This window comes from Etheostoma spectabile, unplaced genomic scaffold (genome assembly GCF_008692095.1).
Source record: "Etheostoma spectabile isolate EspeVRDwgs_2016 unplaced genomic scaffold, UIUC_Espe_1.0 scaffold00001009, whole genome shotgun sequence".
NCBI classification, from domain to species: Eukaryota; Metazoa; Chordata; class Actinopteri; order Perciformes; family Percidae; genus Etheostoma; species Etheostoma spectabile.
The window spans coordinates 1-19,921 of NW_022602677.1; the positions used below are offsets into that span (position 1 = coordinate 1).

Sequence of the window (19,921 nt, forward strand, 5' to 3'; positions counted from 1 at the left end):
TCACTTAACAGATTAAAACTTTACATTCAAAAATGCAGAAATAATGATGCATTTACTATTGACACTGTATTACCTACATTTTGTCAACAATACTATGTACTTTTATTTAAGTGAACATGCAGGATTTAAATGGAACATTTTCATTGGGTGATGTTGCCATTCATTTTTTATTTAGTAAACTGGGGAGGATCTGAAAAGGATCGGTGCACTTCTCCTACTACTAGGCTACTATTTTCTTCAAGTTAAAACACCTCAATGTTAAAATCATCAGACTAAGCAAGTTTGAATTAACTAATACAAGACAGCTGCTATCTGGAAGACTGATTTGAGTCTCTGTAGTTCAATCACTTGCTCTGTTTCTGTACCATGATTATAAACTGCTTGTTTTAACTGAACAGCTCTTTAGGATTTATATTCAACAGGCCACTTAGTGGCAGTTGTTTGTGCCCAAGGCAGCAGAATAAACACCATCTCCATCAGTCCACATGTTGACAGACATGCAGTGCTACTGTGGTGCTAAAGACAACACCTCTGTGTTGTTATGTCTCTGGAATCCCCCCCCCCCCCCGTTCTTTTGTAAGCGGGTATTTGTGTGTGAAAACTACTTTGGGTAGCCACATCCTACCAAGGGCCCGAGATGACCATCAGTGTCCATACAGAGGCCTCAGAAATGATGACTCAGAGGGACAAGATGTCATGCTCTCCGGTCAGCCCTTCAGCCTCTGGAGAACAATGGCGCAGCTCTACTTTCCTTCTGTATTTATGCTGTCGTTGGGCTGTGACAGAGCTGGTGTATCTGGCCAGCATATGGCTTCCAGTGAGAGCAGACCGATATGGTGCTTATTCATTGTCTGCTGGAAAAACATAGACCCCTGCACCTCTTAACGATGTTTCCCTGACCAAAGAAAGAAGCTGACAGCATTAGCATTAACTGTATTTTGCTGCAGTCTGTGGAGTTTCCACACTCAGCGCTGCTTCTTAAGAGAAAGATCTGACTCCAGTGTCGCAACACTTCATTTTTTTTCTCCTGCCGCTCCCCCACATTGATGCACTTTTCTTCCAGCAGCCCATATTGTGTGAAGAGTGGATCCATTTTGCTGAATGGATTTTGGCTTTTCATCAGACTCTGAAATAAGCATGCTGTAAAGTCATTTGGTTTCTTCCATAGTATCAGCATTCAGTAGAGAGTCTTAATTACAGGGTTCAAACAGGCCTTGGTCTAGTTTCAGGCATCCCTTACTGTTTCCTCGGCCAGGCTGGTCCCCATTGGTAATTCCAGGGCCGACCACAGTGGTTATGAGTGTGGCGGTGGTGGCAGCATTCCAGGAGATTGCAGCTCCAAAGGCTCATGGGAAAGGGTGGGGGAAGTCTGGGAGACAGGGAATCCACTTCATGATCTCTTGCCATAAACACCCCACTTCCGTTGACGTTACACTGTCACAGTCTAGTGAGCAGCGAGGATGGGTGGGATGGTCCCATCCCTGACACGTTCCTAGATAGTCGTCATTAGAGTTGATCGCATACGCCACAATTAAGATGTTTATGACTACATCAATCAAGCTGGGTGGAGACTGTGGTATCAGCAGCTATCCCTCCAGGAAATGGACTGCTATTCCTGTTACACTCGATCAAGAATTTTTTTGGGGCTCTTTGTAACGATATGATTTCAACACTCCCAGGACTCACGGTTTTTATGAAGTTACAACAAATGGCATCAATGTCTTGGCAATAAGCGGTAACTTCTAGTGAAATCTGCTGTTTTATCCGTACTCACCCACCCAACCACCCACTTACTCAGCCGAGACCTCCGACCACAGACTCTTGTGAACGTCTTCAGAGAGTTATGGGGTGTAACTGGGTAAATCCCACATTACCCTGCCTGTCTCTGATTACCAGGCTGGATTCCTGTTGACTGCAGCATGGAGCCATATGTCTGAGAGTACAGCAGGCCTCGACCGTGCACATTAAAACTCAACACTGTTCCTTTCCCCATCTCTCACTGCAGCCTTGTCTCAATATTGGCCCAACAACGCAGCTCAGGCCTAAAGCAGAGTTGTCAGCAGATATTGAGCCACAGCAGATTATTGAGGCTGGTTGGTGGATACAGGGCCTTTGTTGCAGTGTTGTCTTACTGACTCAAGCTGCCTGTGCCTCATTGTACTATACAGCTACTCATAGCTGCGTCAGTTCACATGAGTTGCGGTAGTGAATGGGTCACCTATCGGATACACAATAATATCCTGTCTACCTCTGTGTCCTACTGGTCCCTACAGGAAAAGGCCTGATACCAATCTCCAAACATAGAAGATGAGACAAGAGTTGAGGATTATACGCAGCCGCCTTAGGAACACATTCATTCATGTGGTGTCTGTTTGCATGTCATTCTCCCTTTATTCACCCTGATTAACAACACATTATTTATTTGCATGATATTAATGCAGTGACGGCTAAAGTTCATGAACTATGATTTTATGAATGTTGGCATTGAAGCAATAAGCGTGGCTAATATAAGGTGATTTCACCAAACTGCCACACACAGTCCCCCTTGCCAGGTTTTAAAACCTTGACTTATCCCTTAAATGTTTTCTCCAATTTGTTGTTGTCATTGTGTTCCTCTTCTTGCTGTCGTTCCTCTCCACATCTCGTTTTTTGTTTTGTGTTAGTCAGATGTTTGGTAGACAGCAACAATGGAACGGAGCGGGCCATAAACATGAATTGTGCTTGCCTGTTTGTGAAGGTGTGAAAGTGAAATGGGCAGTGTCGCAGAGGAGTCAGCAGGGACCTTGTGATCTGATGCTGCATGGACAAGTCCAGCATTGAGACATTCTTCCACTTCAAAGCCCCCAGAGGGTTTTCTGGACACTGGTTGAATAGAAGATGAGGGAGGGGTGTGTGGGGGGGAACAGGTGCAGTCCATGAGTAGGGTAATTCCTGCTGCCATCTGCTTTCTTTTTCGGGGTCTGGGCTCTTTAAACGCCCTCTGACACGCCTCATCGCGACACGCTCCCCTAGCCAGTCGCGCCATGCCCCGTCACCATGGCACCATGATTCAGATTAACCCCCGCACATGTGCCGAGTCAACCGTGGGGGTCTGCCTCTTTTGTGAGGAAGCATGGGAGGAAGAAAGAGGTGGAGGAGGAGGGAGATGGAGAGCTGCATGGCTAAGTGTGTGAAAGGACACTCGCCAGTCATTCACTTTTGTTAAGTAAAGCAGCAGCAGGGAGCATAAATGAAGCCATGTGGTACTAGAAAAACAACAGAAGAATCTGTATTCTTATAAATGACCAATCTCATTTTTACCAATCTCTGTAATATCTGCTCATTTCAACAGGTGCTTCTAAAAACAAAAGAGCAGAAAGTCAAGATGACGGCCATCGAGAGCAAAGAGGAGATCAGTGACACTGACAGTGGGATTATTGTGCACTCTGGTATGAATATCACCACAAAATACAGCATCTAATTTCCTCATGTGTCATGTATAGTTTGAGGCTGAAAACAGCAAGCTAAAGAAAATGTTGCATGTCACATTGTTGTATTTATTTATATTTCAATAACTAATTCCTAGCTCATTTTTACGATTCATGAACATTTTAAGAGGAAACTGAATAAATCAAATGGTCACATACAGATTTTTATGAGGAAAGTCTGATCCTCTGTGCGTTCACTGCAGGTCCAGACAGCCCTACGTCCCCGGTGAAGGAGCTGACCACCCACACCAGAGCCCTGAAGCTGAAGCACCAGTCTCTGGAGGAGCGCCTGGAGCTCTGCCTCCTGGAGCTCAGGAAGCTCTGCATCCGGGAGGCAGTAAGTCATTTCTAGATGACAACATATTACCAGTATATTTTAGCTTTAAATGAGTGGTTATATTTGCAATTGGTGTATAGGGGTCACACTTTTCACCTTTTTGTAATCAACACTTTTATTGTGAAATCAAAGGAGCTGACTGGGAAACTGCCCTCAGACTATCCTGTGATGCCCGATGAGAAGCTACCGCGGGTCAGAAGGAGGATTGGAGCTTCCTTCAAGCTTGACGAAGGTCTGATCCATCTGGATAAACAGGTACGGGAATCCATTCAAGTTGACTATTTTTGGGGAAAGAAAGAGATTACAAAACTAAATGTCAGAATGTCTGTTTATCACAGGATTCAGTGCTGCAAGTGCTGGAAACTGACTTGGCTCTTCAGCGGCAGATTTATGAGGCGGCTCGCAAACTCTCCCTGGAGGAGAACCTTAGTAAACCACAGAAGAAGAGCCGACTGCAGCAGTGCAAGAGGGTAGAGAAGAAGGTGAAGGATCTGCAGGAGGCCGTGTTCCAGCACAGGATCAAGAGCGAGTGCAACTCACCGAACTTTAGCATCACAAACAACCAAAACAGAGGTGAGTTGCACTGCTGTCCCCTTCAGGCCATATTGTGCACTGCACTTATTAACACATTCTTTGGGTTTGATGGACACTTTTTCATAATGTTCTTTCTGTATGCAGATCTGTGCATGTCTGATGACAGTTCCCTGTCTGATGTGGTGGCCCTGGATGATGGTGAGTGGAGTGGAGAGTACATTTATACATGTATAAATGTGCATATATATTCTTTGAAGTTTTTTATCACTCTCAGACTAACATGCTTAGATTTAGACAATACAGTAAAATAAGTATGAATTAGAATGATGCAATAGATAATGTAGATCAGATATATTTTGGAGCAGCATGATAGTGACTGTTTGATGTTCTCTGTGATCACACACAGATGTGGACTTGCCCGTCCCTCTCTCTCCTCCAGTGTCGGGCACTTCCTGTTCAGATCCCCTCCAGTTGTCAGCCACAACCCTTCAGTTGTCCCAGCAGTCATCAAGCCAGCTCAGTGTGGAGTATGAGCGCTCTCCCATCCAGAACTCTCCGTGGAAAGAGTCCAGTCTGGATCAGCCTTACCAGAAGGCCACAAACCCTCAGTCTGCTAACAGCAGCAGGTCCAGGTAGGAGTCTAGTGTGTACTATTCACCCATTGAATACACAACTGCACTGGGTAGTGTGTGTCAACATGACTATAAGAGAGAAAAAAAAATAAACCAACGTGTCAGTAATCATATCTCACATCATCCTTTTCTGTTTTTGTTGTGTGCAGTAGTCCAGCAGGAACTCAGGTGTCTGCAGAGAGCATAATTCCTCTGTCGCAGTTTCTAAAGAACACGGCTCTGCGTCAGAACCACTCCACCAGCGCCCCCTCCACCCCAGAGCTACATGTACGCCGACAGTACTCCCAGTCCTTCAGGTACACAGAGAAGTCATATACATACGTACACCAATGCACAGGGAGCATCACAATATGTGTACTATAATTTTACAATTTCACATGTCTCCTCAGACTTCCCAAAAGTAAGCTACATGCTGACAAGGAGCGCCTGCACTCAGAGAACAATCAAGAGCGAGCCAAGCTGCCACAGCGACGCTGCCTGGCTGATTTCATGGTGCGTTCTCCAGAGAACTCTCCCTTACGCCCTTACCAGTCCAGCTCGGAAGACAGCAGCTCGGAGCACTCGTCCTCCTCCTACATTAGCTCTCCTGGCAGGGATGGACCCACTGAGATCCCAAAGCTCTGCCCGCCGCCTTACGGATTCCACTTGGGGGCACAAAAGATATGGCTCTCCAACTTCGCCAGCTCACACAAGAACATCAACCAGTCCCAGCCCAATCCTAGCTACATCAGGGCAATAGAAGAAGATTGCCCCCTCTCTCCTCAAGACCTGGACATGGGGAAGTGCTTCCTTTCCTCCCCTCCTGTGGCACACAGCCCTCAGCAAAGGCAGTGGCCGGAGGGAGTGTTGTCCCCGAGGGGAATCCTAAAGCCGCCTCCGCCTTACACCAGGCTGGTGCGAACGCCCTCACTGAAGGAGTATCCGAACCACGCCATCAGGCTGATGCCCAGGGACATCGTGTCAGAGGAGTTGAAGTCCTGGCATCAGAGGAATCAGCTGCAGAAGTTTCGGCCTGGCTGCGTGGATCAGCAGAGCTTCCTGAGTGTCAAGAGCCCCACTTCACCTCATCTGCCGCCATTTAAACAGGTTGGTGCAGCCAGTCGGTTCATTATTTCCTCCATAAATCGATTAATTGTTTGATCTGCAAAACATCAGATATCAATGGAAATGTCCATCACAATTTCCTGGGGTCAAAGGTGATGTCTTCAAATTTCTTGGTTTGTCCGACCAACGGTCCAAAACCCAAAAATATTTAGTTCACAATAATGTTAAAATAATGAAAAAGCAACAAATACTCACATATGAGAAGCTGGAGGAATCCCATTTTTTCATCATTTTTGCTTGAAAAATGACTGAATCAATTAATAAAATAGCTGCCGATTAATGTTTCTTTGATCAACTAATCATATACACAATATATGTATGTGCAGTATGCATAAGGTAAACCCTGATTGTTTTCTCCACAGGGTTTGGGTAATGTGATTCTCCAGAGAGCTGCGGACGGGACTCCAGTCCAGTGGTTTGTTGCGGAGGATGCTGAAATCGTGAGCCAGGTGTAACTCAACGCTTTACCACTCTGCAGTATGTTCAGTAGGAGGGCTGTTATTCCTCTCGTCCTTATCTCGGTATTTATTAAGGCTTTTGACTCTCTGTGAGAATGTATGTTGACATGAGAAGATGAGCACATTTCTCTCTCGTCTTTTAATTTAAAACTTAATGTAAGGTGGTATGTCACTTTTATTTATTTTAAATTGTTTTCCAATGGATGTTTCTAAAATTTCGGAGGTGAATGTAGGTTCAAAGAAAAAAAGATTTGCTGTAGTTTCAAGAACTTCCTTGTGTCTGGCACACATTTTGCACATGAAATTCCTCTACAGTAGTTTTCAAATAAGTTTCTCCATTCCTAATATAATTTTAATGTTATACTATTTTTATCTTTTAATGAGAACTTCATCTTTGCAACATGAAGACTTATAACTAAAATGTTGATAAGCTTTGAAAATGCATTGCTATATATATATAGTATATACATATATATACGGTATATAGGTAAAATTTAACATCTAGTAATGAAGTGAAGTGAGTTGAATCTTAACGTTTGCTACTAACTCTTAATAATTAATCACTGATGCCTTAAACGGTGGTTTGACTGCAGTATGGAGTTTTCTTACTAACCAAGTGATTGTATCAGTTTTGATGTGTTTTTTGTATATTTATAATAAAAAAGGACAGCTGTAAGTGAAGTGTTTGTGGCTGTGTTATCTAGAAGGTATTTCACTTAAAGTATTTCGAAACACACAAACAACCAACAGTGTCATCCAATGTTTTTATATTCATATCCAAAGACTGATACAGGTGTTTCCGCTGTCTGCATGCTTCATGTTTGCAACACAGCCACAGAATTTAGACTGCGTCCTGATGACTGAATACCCACGGCTCAGGTGGTCCATCGTGAAGCTTCCACAAACAGTAAGCCAATGTTAGGACACAGAAAAGCACAAACAGGTACGTGCAGAACAGCGCCCAGCGACAGCGATACAACCAGTGAGCCAGCGGATGATGTCTCCTCAAGGAGCCACACCTGAGGACAGCATTTAGTCAGTGTTTGTCCAAAAGAAATCTTCACAGTTGTCTTTTAAAAACATAAATTGACTTACGGGCTTGCAGAAAGCTGTTGGTAAATATTTGTAATTTTTTTATCCTTGTCTGCCTTTTTCTTTGACAACGCAGCTTTGCCCTTGTGTCTCTGTCGCAAAGTCTCCAGAGGGGATCTGTAACAAAGACCGTTTAGTGTCAAAGCAATGTTAAAAGGGTGGACAAAATGACAGAAAAAAACCCTATCTGGTGGTGTTATTTATCAGTCTTTAGTTTGTACTCATGTGAAATATAGAAAGTTACGGTCACAATTCCATATATCCCCAGGAATTGTTATACACATATACAAATTAATTCCGTTCTATAAACTCGGCCAGCTCAAGATCCCCTGAGCAATGAGCTCTGGGCCCCAACAACTCTACTTCCAATTACAAAAAAAACTTTCTCTAAACTCTCTCTATAAACCAGAGCCTCAAGATTGGGTGAAAATCTAATAGCCCCCTTAGAGCTCTTTAACATTTTAGTTTTCAATTGAATGGAAACTTGCATTGTTTCTCTTGCAATAAATCTTTTTTCACAGCAGGAAATACATACACTACCGGTCAAAAGTTTGGGGTCACTTACAAATTTCCATGCCACTCCATTATAGACAGAATACCAGCTGATCTGAGTGGGGGGCTGATCTTTAATGCAATATCTACATTGCCCATTATCAGCAACCATTTATCCAATGTTCCAGAGGTACATTCTGTTTACTAATCTGATATCATTTTAAAAAACTAACTGAGAATCCTTTTGCAATTATGTAAGCACATAATGTAATTTGAAAACTGCTGACCGGGTTAAAAAAACAATGCAACTGACCTCAGCTGGTATTCTGTCTATAATGGAGTGCAATGGAAATTTCTAAGTGACCCCAAACTTTTGACCGGTAGTGTATATGTGTTTCTAATAACATTAATACTGGCTGTTAATTAAGGTAATTAATTACACTATTGTCAAGGAAGAACAATAATTGGAAAAAAAACAGCAAGCACTTCTTCAAATGTGGTGTTTACTGCAGGTTATGGTATTGTGATGATGTTTCTGCTATTTTGATTCCACACTTTTTGTTGTGTGTCTTTCTGGTGGCCAGTTGTTTCGATGGGAGGTCCTCTGATTTGGGGGTGGGAGGTGAAGGAAGCTCAGCAGCTGGAGCTTCTGTCGGAGTTTCATCTGGATCCAGTGGCCTGAAGAGAGAAAAGGGAAATCAAGTGATGTGATGCACAGTTGTTGATCATGTGGCCCAGGCACAAAGAGTAAAAGCAGAGCCTCAAGTTGACCTGTCATCCACTGAGTAGCTGGACTCTGGTCTCAGGGGGGGAGACGGGCAGGTGAGGAAGGACTCCTTGCTAAAGGACCTTCTAGGAGTAGCTTGGTTCTTCAAGTCTTGCTTTATCTTCTCCTGTAGAGACAAAGAAGGAGACACTCATTTGGGGTTTCTGGATGAGAACGACTGTAAAGAAAGTTCCTTACCTGGATTTGGCTGGGAATGAGTGTTATGCTGACTCTGCGACGAATGCTCTAAAAAATGACAAAAACAAAAGGCATATTGAAGTGATGAAAAGGTGGCTACCCATTTTAGATGGAACGATAGGCCAAATATCTGCATACCTGATGAGAGATTTTCTTTCTGGTGTCACTTTCCTCTGGTTCTAGAACAAGAGATTCGGTCAGACATTGCACACGGCAGAACATGATGAACACGACAAACACCACAAGATAGAATCCGAGAACCTGGCGATGCTCTTTGGTCGATGCTGTTTTTGCAGGAGTTCTGCTGCTGGATCGTCTTCTTGGCCTCCTCCAGCTCTGCCAGGTTTCTCTCATGTTGTCTCCTCAGATTCTCCACATGAGCAACCATCAGTTCGACTTCATGACTTACTCTAGCCTCCTGTTGAGATCAGGAAATGATGATGGAGACTTCAAAGATGACGAGTCCAAAGATTTCAGGTCATTTGCAGCTCAAACAGTGAACAAACTCTTAGTACACAGTGAGCCACCTCTGTACACACACGGATGTCTGTACACCAGTGACCAATTAGCATCAGAATAACTGCGTTTTTTTGTCCTGCACGGTCAGGGTTACCTTTAAAAGGTTGAGATACTTCTACTAGTTTTACACATTCCGATCTGTTCCTGCAACCTAGTGTCCATTTCACATATATACACTGTATATATATATATGTACATAACTATTTTATAATGTGTTACAGATCATTATTAAGACACTATAATGGCATATGGTTGCTGCTCCTAAAACAGTGTACAAACCTACACACATCTGTTTTTACCACACATTTTAACTTTGTTTCTTATTTGGTAATAAATATTTAATGTTATCAGGTAAATGTGTAATGGGCTGTAAGATGTCTGCCTTGTGGCTTATTGTACACTGTAGGCTTCCACGCTAATACATTTTTTTTTTCCATTAACCAATGATTAAATCATGAACAGAAACTTATAAATCCATGATGAGAACGTCTCTTCTGGGACTCTTTCTTGGAGCTCCGACCCACAGGTTGGAAACCACAGTCTGAAGGGGCACTTAGCTATCCAAATATTAAATAAGAGTCTCAACGTACCTGGTGCACAGCGCCGAGCACCTCTGCCGTGTTGGAGATTCGTTCCACAGTCCCACTGAGGATGTCCAGAGACAGCTGCAGCCTCTGCAGGATCATACTGCGCTTACTGTCCAGACACAGGCCTTTCAGCGTCTAAAAACACACACAGAAACACACACATTTGCACACTGGTGGCGTTATTAGGGGTTTTGTTCACATCATCTGTCAGTTATTGCACCTCCAGGGTTTCTCTGCCTCTGGTCAGCTCCAGCTGGATGTTCTCCTCAGCCAGGTTGCGGGCGTGCTCCTCCGCCTGCAGCCTCTGCTTCAGGGTGTACTGATCACAGCGGAAGGCCAGGGCGATCTGACAGAAGGCCGTCTGGAAGCAACAACATTCATTTCACTCAGGTTTTAAATAACCCCTTACATTTCAAACCTTAATGTATTGTCAGGATTTAAGCTGTAGTCTTTATGGTTGAAATGATAATAAATATAAATTAAAAACTGTTGCTTGATATCAAAGTATTCAGCACAAAATCAAGAACACTCTTCAATGCCTCGATGAACAAAATGTTACTATTAAAACATTAAAGGATAGGTACACAGTTTTTCAAGTCTGTGTTCAACCAATAGTCAGGTGCCCATATGACTGGTGTTGTTAGTTGTAATCATCCCTCCTGTGTGTACAAGCTTTTAAATACATCTTTGCACGGGATGACGACAGAGTTTTCACTATCACTTTCGTTACAAGAGCATTAGGGTGGGATCTTTTAATGGCCAGTGTGATTATAACAAGCATGATAGCCATACATGAGGCACAACAAGCCAATATTGCATACAAGTGACATAAAACATAAAACTGCACAAGTAGGCCAAGAAATGGAGGGAAAACTAGTTAAAAAAGCATGTAATGCGTGGTATATAATGGTGAAGAAGTAGGTGACCTACCTCCAGATCTTTTTCTGACATCTCCACACTCCACGTCAGAAAACAAGATAAGTTTGATGAAAAATCTGATGAAATCATGTTGTTTAGATAAACTTAATTAAAATATTAATATGAGGCTGTGTCACCTGTTGAGGCCTACACGTTCTATAATGGACAGCTCGTTCCAGTTTGTGATTGAGGGCTCTTCTTGATTGGTTTCTGTTGTAAAGACAAAACCCAGTTATGATGCAGAGCCATTATACTGGTTCCTTGACCTTTTGTGAACATGTTGTTACCTTCGTCACTATCTTGACTGCCCAGCATGGTGGACAGATGGTTGGTTGTCTCTGCATCAGGCTGAAATTAGTTAGAAACATTACCTCTATTACTAAATGATACAGCCATTACTATAAAGTTGTCTCAGTGTTAAGAGGAGCAGGTGAGGACAGCTGGTAGATTATTCAACTCACCTGGGAGTTCATCAATACATCAACTGGTGTCTTCAAAAGACTAATCCAAACGTCTTCTCGGGTAAAAAACAGATTCAATTATTCAAATCCTCTTTGCAGTTAACGCTGGATTTTTCATTGTTGCTGTAAACACAAATACATTCTCACAAGGTCTTCAATGTGTTTGGTTCTCTTCTCCCCTGTACTGAGAATAGATAATCCTATTAAGAGATCCACAGTCAAACCAGAGCAGGACGACTGCCCCAAGAGGCTCGAGGGGAGCCGTGGCTGTACTTGTTGTGTTTTTATCTTTAATAAATAAATGCCGGTGTTGTCCAAAGTGATGGATCAAATGTACCAATAAATGTACCTAGTACACCGCACTAACCCCAAACACTGCAAAGACACAGGAATATTTAAATATCTTTAAGTTGATTGGTGGATGCATGTACTTTTACTGTACACAAACATGACACAAAGGGGTGTACAATAGTGTTACACTACTGTATTCTCCCACTGATCAGGTCAGCTATATCAAGACAGCTGGACTCCATTATCATCAGGGTTGTTATTTTATCTTACCCATGTAATTACAGGAGTACAATATTAGACCTGCTTTGGTCCACCCCCAGACCATTAGGACAGTGTTGGCCAAGTTTGATTGCTTCAAGAAACTAGTTGTCCAATAACTACAATGGGCGGGGGAGAATTGTCTTGGTTTCCTTACACCATTTAAAAATGATTCTATAACGATGGAGTTCAACTGTACATTTTATGATCATGTACAATAAACCTTTGCATATCTGCAAACAAGTCTGATTAAAATACTAGGGTCAATGGGAATCCACTGTGTTACATTGTCTGGCTAATTGTTGAATAGATTAACGTACACTTGCTATTACTACTGAAAATTGGAAAACCCATATGCCTAACATTTGAAAAAGTAAAGCAAAACTTTCTAGTCTGGATACATTAACTGACAATAAACAACGCTCTATCATCATTCAACATTGTTGAACAAGGGAAGAAAGAGCTACATGTTTTCGACTTGTTTCTGTTCCCGTGTAGTATTCTTCAGTATTGGTTTAGTTCCTTCAAAACCGAGTGATTAGACCTAGTATTCTTTTAATGATTTAAATAAGTTCTTGTTCGCAAAAAGATTAGACTTAACTATGAACAAAAGATGATTTGATTACCAAGTGCCCTAAATTCTAACTATTACTGACAATTACACAAAGAAATGACAAAAAAGTAAAAACACCCAAAAACTGTCAACTTTGGAGCCATATCCACATTTTTATTAATAGAAAAGCGGTTATTTAGTAGAGGCGCTGGGGTTTGCCCATGGTGCTCTTGACGTAGAGGGCACGCACGTTCTGCCAGTTCTTCTTCAGCAGAGACACCAGGAAGTTAACAGCCAGGTGGATGTTGTACACAAGCTCATCCTCGGTCATCTTCACATGTCCTACAGCCACAGCCAGACACAGCACCTACAGCACAAAGCAAAGATAATAAATTATTTAGTAACCCAACCACCAATTTCTTCAATATAACCTTAGTGTTTAAGATTAAAAGTTAAGTAACGATCAGTAAAGTGGCATGTTTCTTTTAGTACTGCTGAGCGTACCTTCTTCATCTGGAATTTGATTGTGGATTTGACCTCATCCACCTTGGTGTTCAGGTTCTCGTTGTGGGTGAGCAGGGAGGGGAACTTGCCGGCCTTGTTCAGCCCAGGACCCAGGATACGAGGGATCTGCTTGATCAGAGACTCAGAGGCCAGGAAGGCATCATACTTCTTAGCTAGAGGAGGGCAATTGAAAACAAGACAAATGTTTTAAAAGGCCCGACAGCAAATGTTACAAATCAGGTGTCTCGTGGGTCATGATGCCAACTTTCGTACCAAGCTTCTTGACCATCTTTTTGTTCTTGTTGAGCTTCTTGAGAGCCTCGATGTCCATGTGTGGCAGCTCAGCGGCTTTGGCCTCGTCACAGTGCTGCTGGTCTCCCAGAATGCACACAGAGAATTTTGGCCTTGGAAGAGACTTCAGCCTGCAGATTAACAAAGCTGTTAAGAGACACTGCTCCCAACCCAACGTCAAACAAAGGGGCATCAGTTGGCTGTAAGGCAGGGTATGGTTGACAGAATACTTCTGCAAAGTTCACAACATGCTGGTATAGTAGTGCATACCATTTACCCCGGAACTCCGGACATCACACCCAAGTTGAATGCGTACAATTTACAAATTGGTTTTTCATGGCTTATTAGCTTTAGCCAGGTTAGCCATTGTTAGCAATACCAGTTTATAACACTTTAGGCTGTCTTTGTGCATACAAACAGGGTACAATATTGTCCAAAGAAAATACGGAAAGCGCTGTGTGTATGACTAATTTAGTGAGACAAGTGACACAGAAGCGCTTATAACTGTATGTTACAACAGCTTCCACAGCTGTTGATGCACGGAGCAGCCTTGTTGGATTTTAAGACAAAGAAATTTATCATACATTCATTCATATATCAGATATTTATATTTTGTGATGAAAAATGTTTACTTGTCTACAATTAGACATTGAAACTCATGCTCTGCCATTTACCAAATGACACCTTCCTCATTTACTGTGTAATAGAAAGAGCCTTACCCATACCACCACTGTGGCCGGTGTCCAGCTGACCTCTTTGATTACGTAATGTTAATTGGTCGGCTTGAGGACATGAACTTACCAGCTCAGCCACTCAAAGCCTCCCCTCATGTTTTAAGACCCAGGGTAGGGGTCCGCCTGCTTCACCTCCACCAGCAAGGCTGGGTCAGCTCAGTCAGACTACCCAGAGTACTTCTCCATGTCTGCCCCTGGCCTGTCTGGATTTACATTTTATACTTTTGAGATTTTAGCAACTACTTGCCATATAACAGGCTGTTGTAATACTTAGACAGGGCTGGACGCACACAGGGAAAAGGTTGGGTGAAACAGTAAAAGGTCGAACCTGACAGTGCCGGAGAAACGCTTGTCCTTCTGGGGATCATAGTTTTTCAAGCTGATCTGCAGCTCCACAGTCTCCGTAAACCTACAGACAGATAGTTTAGAACGTCACACGGTATCCCATTCATGCATATTATCAAAGTGTCACCGGATTACCAGCTTCCCCCCCATTTGATTATGAACTTACTTCCTTGGCTTGGTCAGAGAGCCCTGCAGGACCTCCTTCACAGCTTCGTACAACGTATCCCTGGATACCTTACTGTTACATAAAAACACGTTAAATTAAAGTTAATTATATTAACACCTCCATAAACACAGTTACTTCGATTGGTCTATAACGGCGACCCAACGAACATAAAAACAGGTACTAAGTTGGGAAAGTTTGCCTAAGATATTATCTAGGAAACCTAATGTATACATCCGATGCTTGATCGGTTTCAAAAACCCGTTTTAATTGTGTGGATGACAGTGGATTACATCTAAAACTCGGTGTGGCGATCCTAACGTTACAGCGCCAGATGAGCCGGTTCCGCACCAACACTTTGCTTCCCCCATTTCTAAATAATATTAATAGATAACATAACTGCGGCATAAATAACAATACCACAAGCTGAGAAAGGTAGTACACCTCCGTTCGAACGTGGAAAGAGTTCATATTTAGACATTTATTACTTAAAATGTGTCTAACCTCATTTTAGCGGCTTGTCCCTCCCGTCTCGCTACGATGAAAAGGAAGTTCAAGCGGAAGCTACGCAGGATAAAGGCTGCCTTTTGTTGACGTCATCAAAAAGCGCAAACTACTTTTTTTTTACTGTGCTACACACATTCACATAACATAGATTAACGGTCTATGCATAATACTAATTGTGACTTTGTAGAATATTGTTTACTCGTGTCACTTATTTGATGTTTCTAATTATTTAAATGGACGTCTGATTAGTATTTTTATGACAGTGTACAGTATGTTTGCTGTGCTCAACATATTACATTGTCAAAAAAGATTTGTAGACTGTGTTGACTAAATGTAAAGGAGTCCAATTAAATAAAGTTCAAAAGATCCTGTCTTTTTTTTAAACTACACTACTACAAGAAAGGTGTATATTTAAAAGCCAGGCATACAAATGACATGTATATTTATGGTAGAAGTATTTTTTCTAAAGAAAAGAAATGTTCAAAAAATAGTAAAACCCTAACCCTCAATTTAAATAAACTCCATACAATTTAGAGTCCTGAATTCTAACTCTTAAAGAACAACGCAGAAGCATTATCAAAAAAATGTTTTTTAAGTATTAAAATGAAAAGTATCCATGCAGCAGAAGGCCATTTGTCAGTGTTGTATTATTACAAAGAATATATTACTTAATACAGATGCCTTAAAATTTAAGCAGGATTTAACTTTTGAAGATGTATAAGGTGGAGACAATTCTAATCACTGTATACACTATAAACAGAATAACATATAACCATGGATCACATTTTACAAAGGATTACATTTTGTATGTAAAATCTGTATCTCGTCACTATAGCTATCAAATACAGTAATTGTATGGTAAAAAGTTCAATATTTCCTTCATAAAAGTAGTGAAGTAGAAGTTTAAGGGGCATTAAATGGAAGTATTACACACTCGAGGACCTCAAAATTGTATTCAGGAAAAGTACTTAAGTAAATATATTTGAGGTGCTTCATTTTTTTAAGTCAAAATATTGCCAAAAAGTACACAATGACTTATGTAAACCGTTTTATTAACAGATATTAGGTCAGATTCTTTTTAAAGCAGCTTGAAGAGACTTTTTCAGGAAGGTCTCATTTAATATCAGGCAACCATGCAGGGAGTGTTTGTGTGCAGCCGTCACCTGAAAAACAGATTGTTACACATGCAGAAAGATTACAAATACTATTTCATCCACTGTTCAGCCATTATACATGATTCGAATGTAAAAAACTTACATGACTGCTGTATTTGGTGAGGACTGTTAGCATCATCTTTGCAAACTTCACAGACTTCGTGAATTGAGGACCATTACTGACGAGCTGTTCGGTAAACTGTGTAAACAGTTCTTCACTCAAGTCAGGCTGGAAAAAATAAAAATAAAACAGGCATCTCAATAACAGTGAATATTATGACAAAGTACAATGACAAAGCAAGACTTTCCCCATGAATAAACATTTACCTTACCTTGGAGTCTAGCAAGCTGTGGATAATGGAGAGCACGGCCTCACTCCACGCTATTTTGAATGTCATTCTGGGGAAAAAGAGGTAAAAGACTGCATCAGCAACTAATAACCATACAAGTCCACTATTATCTGGCGTTTCTTGACATATTTCAGCAGTAGTTACATCATTTAAATGTTGTATCTTACTGAAGCACCAGCACTTTGTAATGGGAATCCAGGCAGCCTTCTATCAGTCTGTTCAGAAGCTCAGCCTGTGGATTCCCTGAAGACAAAGCAAAGTACAAAATAGAGGATTCATTGATGTAGGGGCCAAGAGGTGAGGAACAAGGTTGGAACATTCAAGCATCCTTTTCTATGTAACTGGACCAGGACAGGGAATCCATGCCAGCTGCACTGCAACTCTGACCCCCCCCCCCGCGACAGTAAATGTTAATAAGAAACTGCTGCGCTCAGTCATAGCTCACACCATTCCTCACCTATGTTCTTTTCTCTAGAACTGGTCCGATCAGGACGTGGCACATTGGTCTGGGATAGCGGCTACACAGTGACATTGCTGCAGTGACTAGACATCTGGAGGCCGGTTCTGACAGGAACAGGACCTGCAGCAAAACATTATCCTGTCAATATCAATCACAATGACACATTCAGCATCCTTTGCATATTCAGTGATGGACCTTCTGCAGCAGGAGGCTCTTGATGAGTGTTGCTGCCGTGCTGTAGCTAAAGTCAAGAGAGGGACCCAAAATACTGCTGCACAGCTTAGGCAGAGTCTGCTCCAGTAGGTCCGGGAAATTCAGCATGTTGCATAACACCTCCACCTAAACAGGAGAGGTAGAGATGTGGGATTAGTCCTTTCAGCAAGCACATGTATAACATAAGTGGTTCAGTAAAGCTCCCTGACTGGTCTATAGGGTACAGTGCAGCAGTAAAGCACAACAATCTAAACTCACCAGCGGTATCTACAATAATAATTAATAATCTGTCTGTTTCTCCATTTTATTTCTTAAATTAGAACTGCTATAGATTCAGTGACATCTGTACTTTATTACAAACACATTTAAATATAGTGCATTTTACACTTAACTAGTGTTACTGCGGGGATAAACTATTAACAAAATGTCAGCTAAACTATGTTGAGGACATACTTGGCCGGGGTCACAGTCGTTCAGCACTTTGAACACCTCCATGGAGCTGTGGTCCCACTGCAAACAGACAATCATAAAATATAGTGATGACAAAGGTCAGTCTCAGTCTGTGCTTACTGTGCTGGCTAGAAGAAAGAAGACATTTTTCTTACCTCTGTCTGACTTTCCAGTAATTCTTTTATTTGAAGAATAGAGACCTATATAAACACAAAAACAGACCAAGTTTTGTTATTTTAACTCTAACTGTAAACTGTGTGATACAAGTAAATATAATGGCCTGTTAGTACACCTCATTTAATCCGTGTGTTAACTCGCTTTCAGGGTCTCCAATCATTTGAAAATTTGGAAAGAAATCAAATTGGTCAATTGATTATACATTTCAGTGTAGACAGGACAGATAAAGCCTGTCCTACCCCAGTGTCCCTACCTTTATATGTTCAGGCAGGGCATCACATGAAAAGTCTGCTGCTGGCTGCAGTTCTTGAGCAGGAGTTTCCGCTGGAGCATCACTTCCTAATCTTCCGGATGCCTCTGCTTTTGCGCTCTGTTCTTCAGCATCGAGCCATTCAATACCACAGAGATCCATCTTTATCCGTTTACTCTGCTGTCCTGTTTCCTCACCATCCGAGTCCAGAGTGACAAAGCTGCCCTTTCTTTTCCGTTGTGTACCCAGCTCTGATAAACAAGATGCACTCTGAGATTCAGATTTTACTGGTTGACCGCTGAAGCACTTGGCCCATCCTTCAGTCTCACCAGAACCAACCAAACGCTGTGAAAGCTCCTTGAGACTCTGGCTGCACAGTGGAGTATACAGAGGCTCTTCATTGTGTGTCCCCAGGTTTCTTTCCAGCTGTCTAACCAGAGCAGTGACCCAGGGGCTTGGATTAAAGTCCTGGCTGAGGCATTTCAGAAGATGGAGGACAGTGGCCCGCGGGAGAACCGGTTGGACCAGATAGATGAAGGACAGCAGGTTTTGCTTGAATAATGCTGGAAACAGGCACACCAGGGGTTTACTAGAATAGTTGAAGAAATAAAATGGTAGAGTAGGCATATTATGGTAGATGTCCAGTTTGTCTGAGGTTGTCATTTATTGACTTAATCTAGCACCTATCTGGTGCATTGTTGAAGATTATCATTTCATACTTAAGTTGAGTCGTTACATAAAATGTTAAGTAAAAACCATATTTTTCTCTGAAATGCAGAGAGTAGTTGAACATGGAAAGTACAAATATTTGGCATGCCACAACGGCATCACGATTTTATTTAAGACATTCACGCTATGTGAAATGTATATAGAACTTTTAACAGTTGTAAACAAACATTCTAAATGAACCCAAGTTGATTTCCTGATGCAGTGTATGCGAATGGCACGAGGTTAAGGGAACAGGCTGTTGTCTAGCAATAGAATTCCATGGTTAAATTAATGACAAACTGTACAGCCAAGGTGCCTACACGGTTTCTATAGCAACATCAATGTCCTGGCGTTGACGTTTTCAGGGTAAAGTCTGGCAGAAAGAAACTTCAGTCTCCCTTAAAACAATCCCCTCTCCATTGAGTCGTACTAATTTATCTAAAAAAAAAAAAATTGAAAGATTTAAATTAAGTTTAATTTTACGGAAACTTACACCGTTAGTGGCTGGGCTTTAGTATCTAGACAGGTTATTTCGTCTTGACACAGGGTTTCCATGAGGTTAGACAGTGACCGTTCAGGGTTTGCTCGCTGCTGCCTGCGGAAGACGTCCAGGGCTCTGAGGGCACCGGAGGTTCCACAAAGCGACCGAACCAGCAGCTTCGACTGCCCGTCAAACCGACTCAGAAACAAACCTGGGTCCATGCTATCGGATGAAGTTTCTTTAACTGTCTCGGAGAGTTTGCCTGTTGCCACGCCACGGATCTATTAAGAGAACGGGCCACCCCGCCAGTTTTGTTGACATTTCTTCTTCGCAAGTATTATTTCATTCACCAAGTTTCTGAATGACACCTCCACCTAGTGGTAAAACCATGTACACAAAGTAGAACTCCGAATTAATAGATTCTAGCTTCTAAAAATTAAATTTGACAAAATCTAACTAAAAATGTT

The 19,921-nt window shown here is 41.9% G+C and overlaps 4 protein-coding genes across 4 annotated transcripts; 1 reads left to right on the plus strand and 3 right to left on the minus strand.

Annotated features, from left to right (window-relative positions):
* Positions 1-2,955: 2,955 nt before the first annotated feature.
* On the plus strand, positions 2,956-7,206 carry LOC116674786 (innate immunity activator protein). The gene is made up of 9 exons (XM_032507044.1): positions 2,956-3,428; positions 3,671-3,804; positions 3,937-4,059; positions 4,143-4,377; positions 4,483-4,536; positions 4,745-4,970; positions 5,120-5,266; positions 5,360-6,056; positions 6,437-7,206. Exons 1-9 carry the CDS (start codon positions 3,281-3,283, stop codon positions 6,527-6,529), a joined length of 1,857 nt encoding a protein of 618 aa, XP_032362935.1. The 5' UTR covers positions 2,956-3,280; the 3' UTR covers positions 6,530-7,206.
* Positions 7,207-7,282: 76 nt separating this feature from the next.
* LOC116674781 (lymphoid-restricted membrane protein) lies at positions 7,283-11,614 on the minus strand. Its single transcript, XM_032507040.1, has 13 exons — positions 11,566-11,614; positions 11,392-11,452; positions 11,242-11,314; positions 11,117-11,144; positions 10,407-10,547; positions 10,190-10,321; positions 9,342-9,498; positions 9,219-9,259; positions 9,081-9,128; positions 8,888-9,009; positions 8,672-8,794; positions 7,628-7,741; positions 7,283-7,551 (listed from the first exon to the last, which is right to left on the minus strand). Exons 1-13 carry the CDS (start codon positions 11,575-11,577, stop codon positions 7,374-7,376), a joined length of 1,230 nt encoding a protein of 409 aa, XP_032362931.1. The 5' UTR covers positions 11,578-11,614; the 3' UTR covers positions 7,283-7,373.
* A 1,201-nt stretch (positions 11,615-12,815) lies between these two features.
* LOC116674784 (60S ribosomal protein L10a) lies at positions 12,816-15,300 on the minus strand. Its single transcript, XM_032507042.1, has 6 exons — positions 15,209-15,300; positions 14,708-14,779; positions 14,525-14,605; positions 13,445-13,593; positions 13,172-13,344; positions 12,816-13,034 (listed from the first exon to the last, which is right to left on the minus strand). Exons 1-6 carry the CDS (start codon positions 15,211-15,213, stop codon positions 12,864-12,866), a joined length of 651 nt encoding a protein of 216 aa, XP_032362933.1. The 5' UTR covers positions 15,214-15,300; the 3' UTR covers positions 12,816-12,863.
* A 529-nt stretch (positions 15,301-15,829) lies between these two features.
* On the minus strand, positions 15,830-19,788 carry LOC116674780 (Fanconi anemia group E protein-like). The gene is given in 11 exon segments (XM_032507039.1): positions 15,830-16,374; positions 16,469-16,594; positions 16,698-16,764; positions 16,883-16,958; positions 17,173-17,184; positions 17,187-17,295; positions 17,371-17,514; positions 17,842-17,898; positions 17,994-18,038; positions 18,269-18,854; positions 19,467-19,788. Coding segments are annotated over 11 exon segments (1,527 nt in total). The 5' UTR covers positions 19,676-19,788; the 3' UTR covers positions 15,830-16,278.
* Positions 19,789-19,921: the final 133 nt, after the last annotated feature.

Coding starts and splice junctions, on each gene's coding strand:
- LOC116674786 (XM_032507044.1), top strand. CDS start 3,281: ATGACCAATCTCATTTTTACCAATCTCTGTAATATCTGCTCATTTCAA. Junction 3,429..3,670: donor TGGGATTATTGTGCACTCTG/GTATGAATATCA, acceptor CGTTCACTGCAG/GTCCAGACAGCCCTACGTCC. Junction 4,971..5,119: donor GCTAACAGCAGCAGGTCCAG/GTAGGAGTCTAG, acceptor TGTTGTGTGCAG/TAGTCCAGCAGGAACTCAGG.
- LOC116674781 (XM_032507040.1), bottom strand. Junction 10,548..11,116: donor TGTCAGAAAAAGATCTGGAG/GTAGGTCACCTA, acceptor TGTTGCTTCCAG/ACGGCCTTCTGTCAGATCGC. Junction 7,742..8,671: donor AGAAAGACACACAACAAAAA/GTGTGGAATCAA, acceptor TCTTTGTTACAG/ATCCCCTCTGGAGACTTTGC.
- LOC116674784 (XM_032507042.1), bottom strand. Junction 14,606..14,707: donor TCTCTGACCAAGCCAAGGAA/GTAAGTTCATAA, acceptor ATCTGTCTGTAG/GTTTACGGAGACTGTGGAGC. Junction 13,594..14,524: donor CGTTTCTCCGGCACTGTCAG/GTTCGACCTTTT, acceptor GTTAATCTGCAG/GCTGAAGTCTCTTCCAAGGC.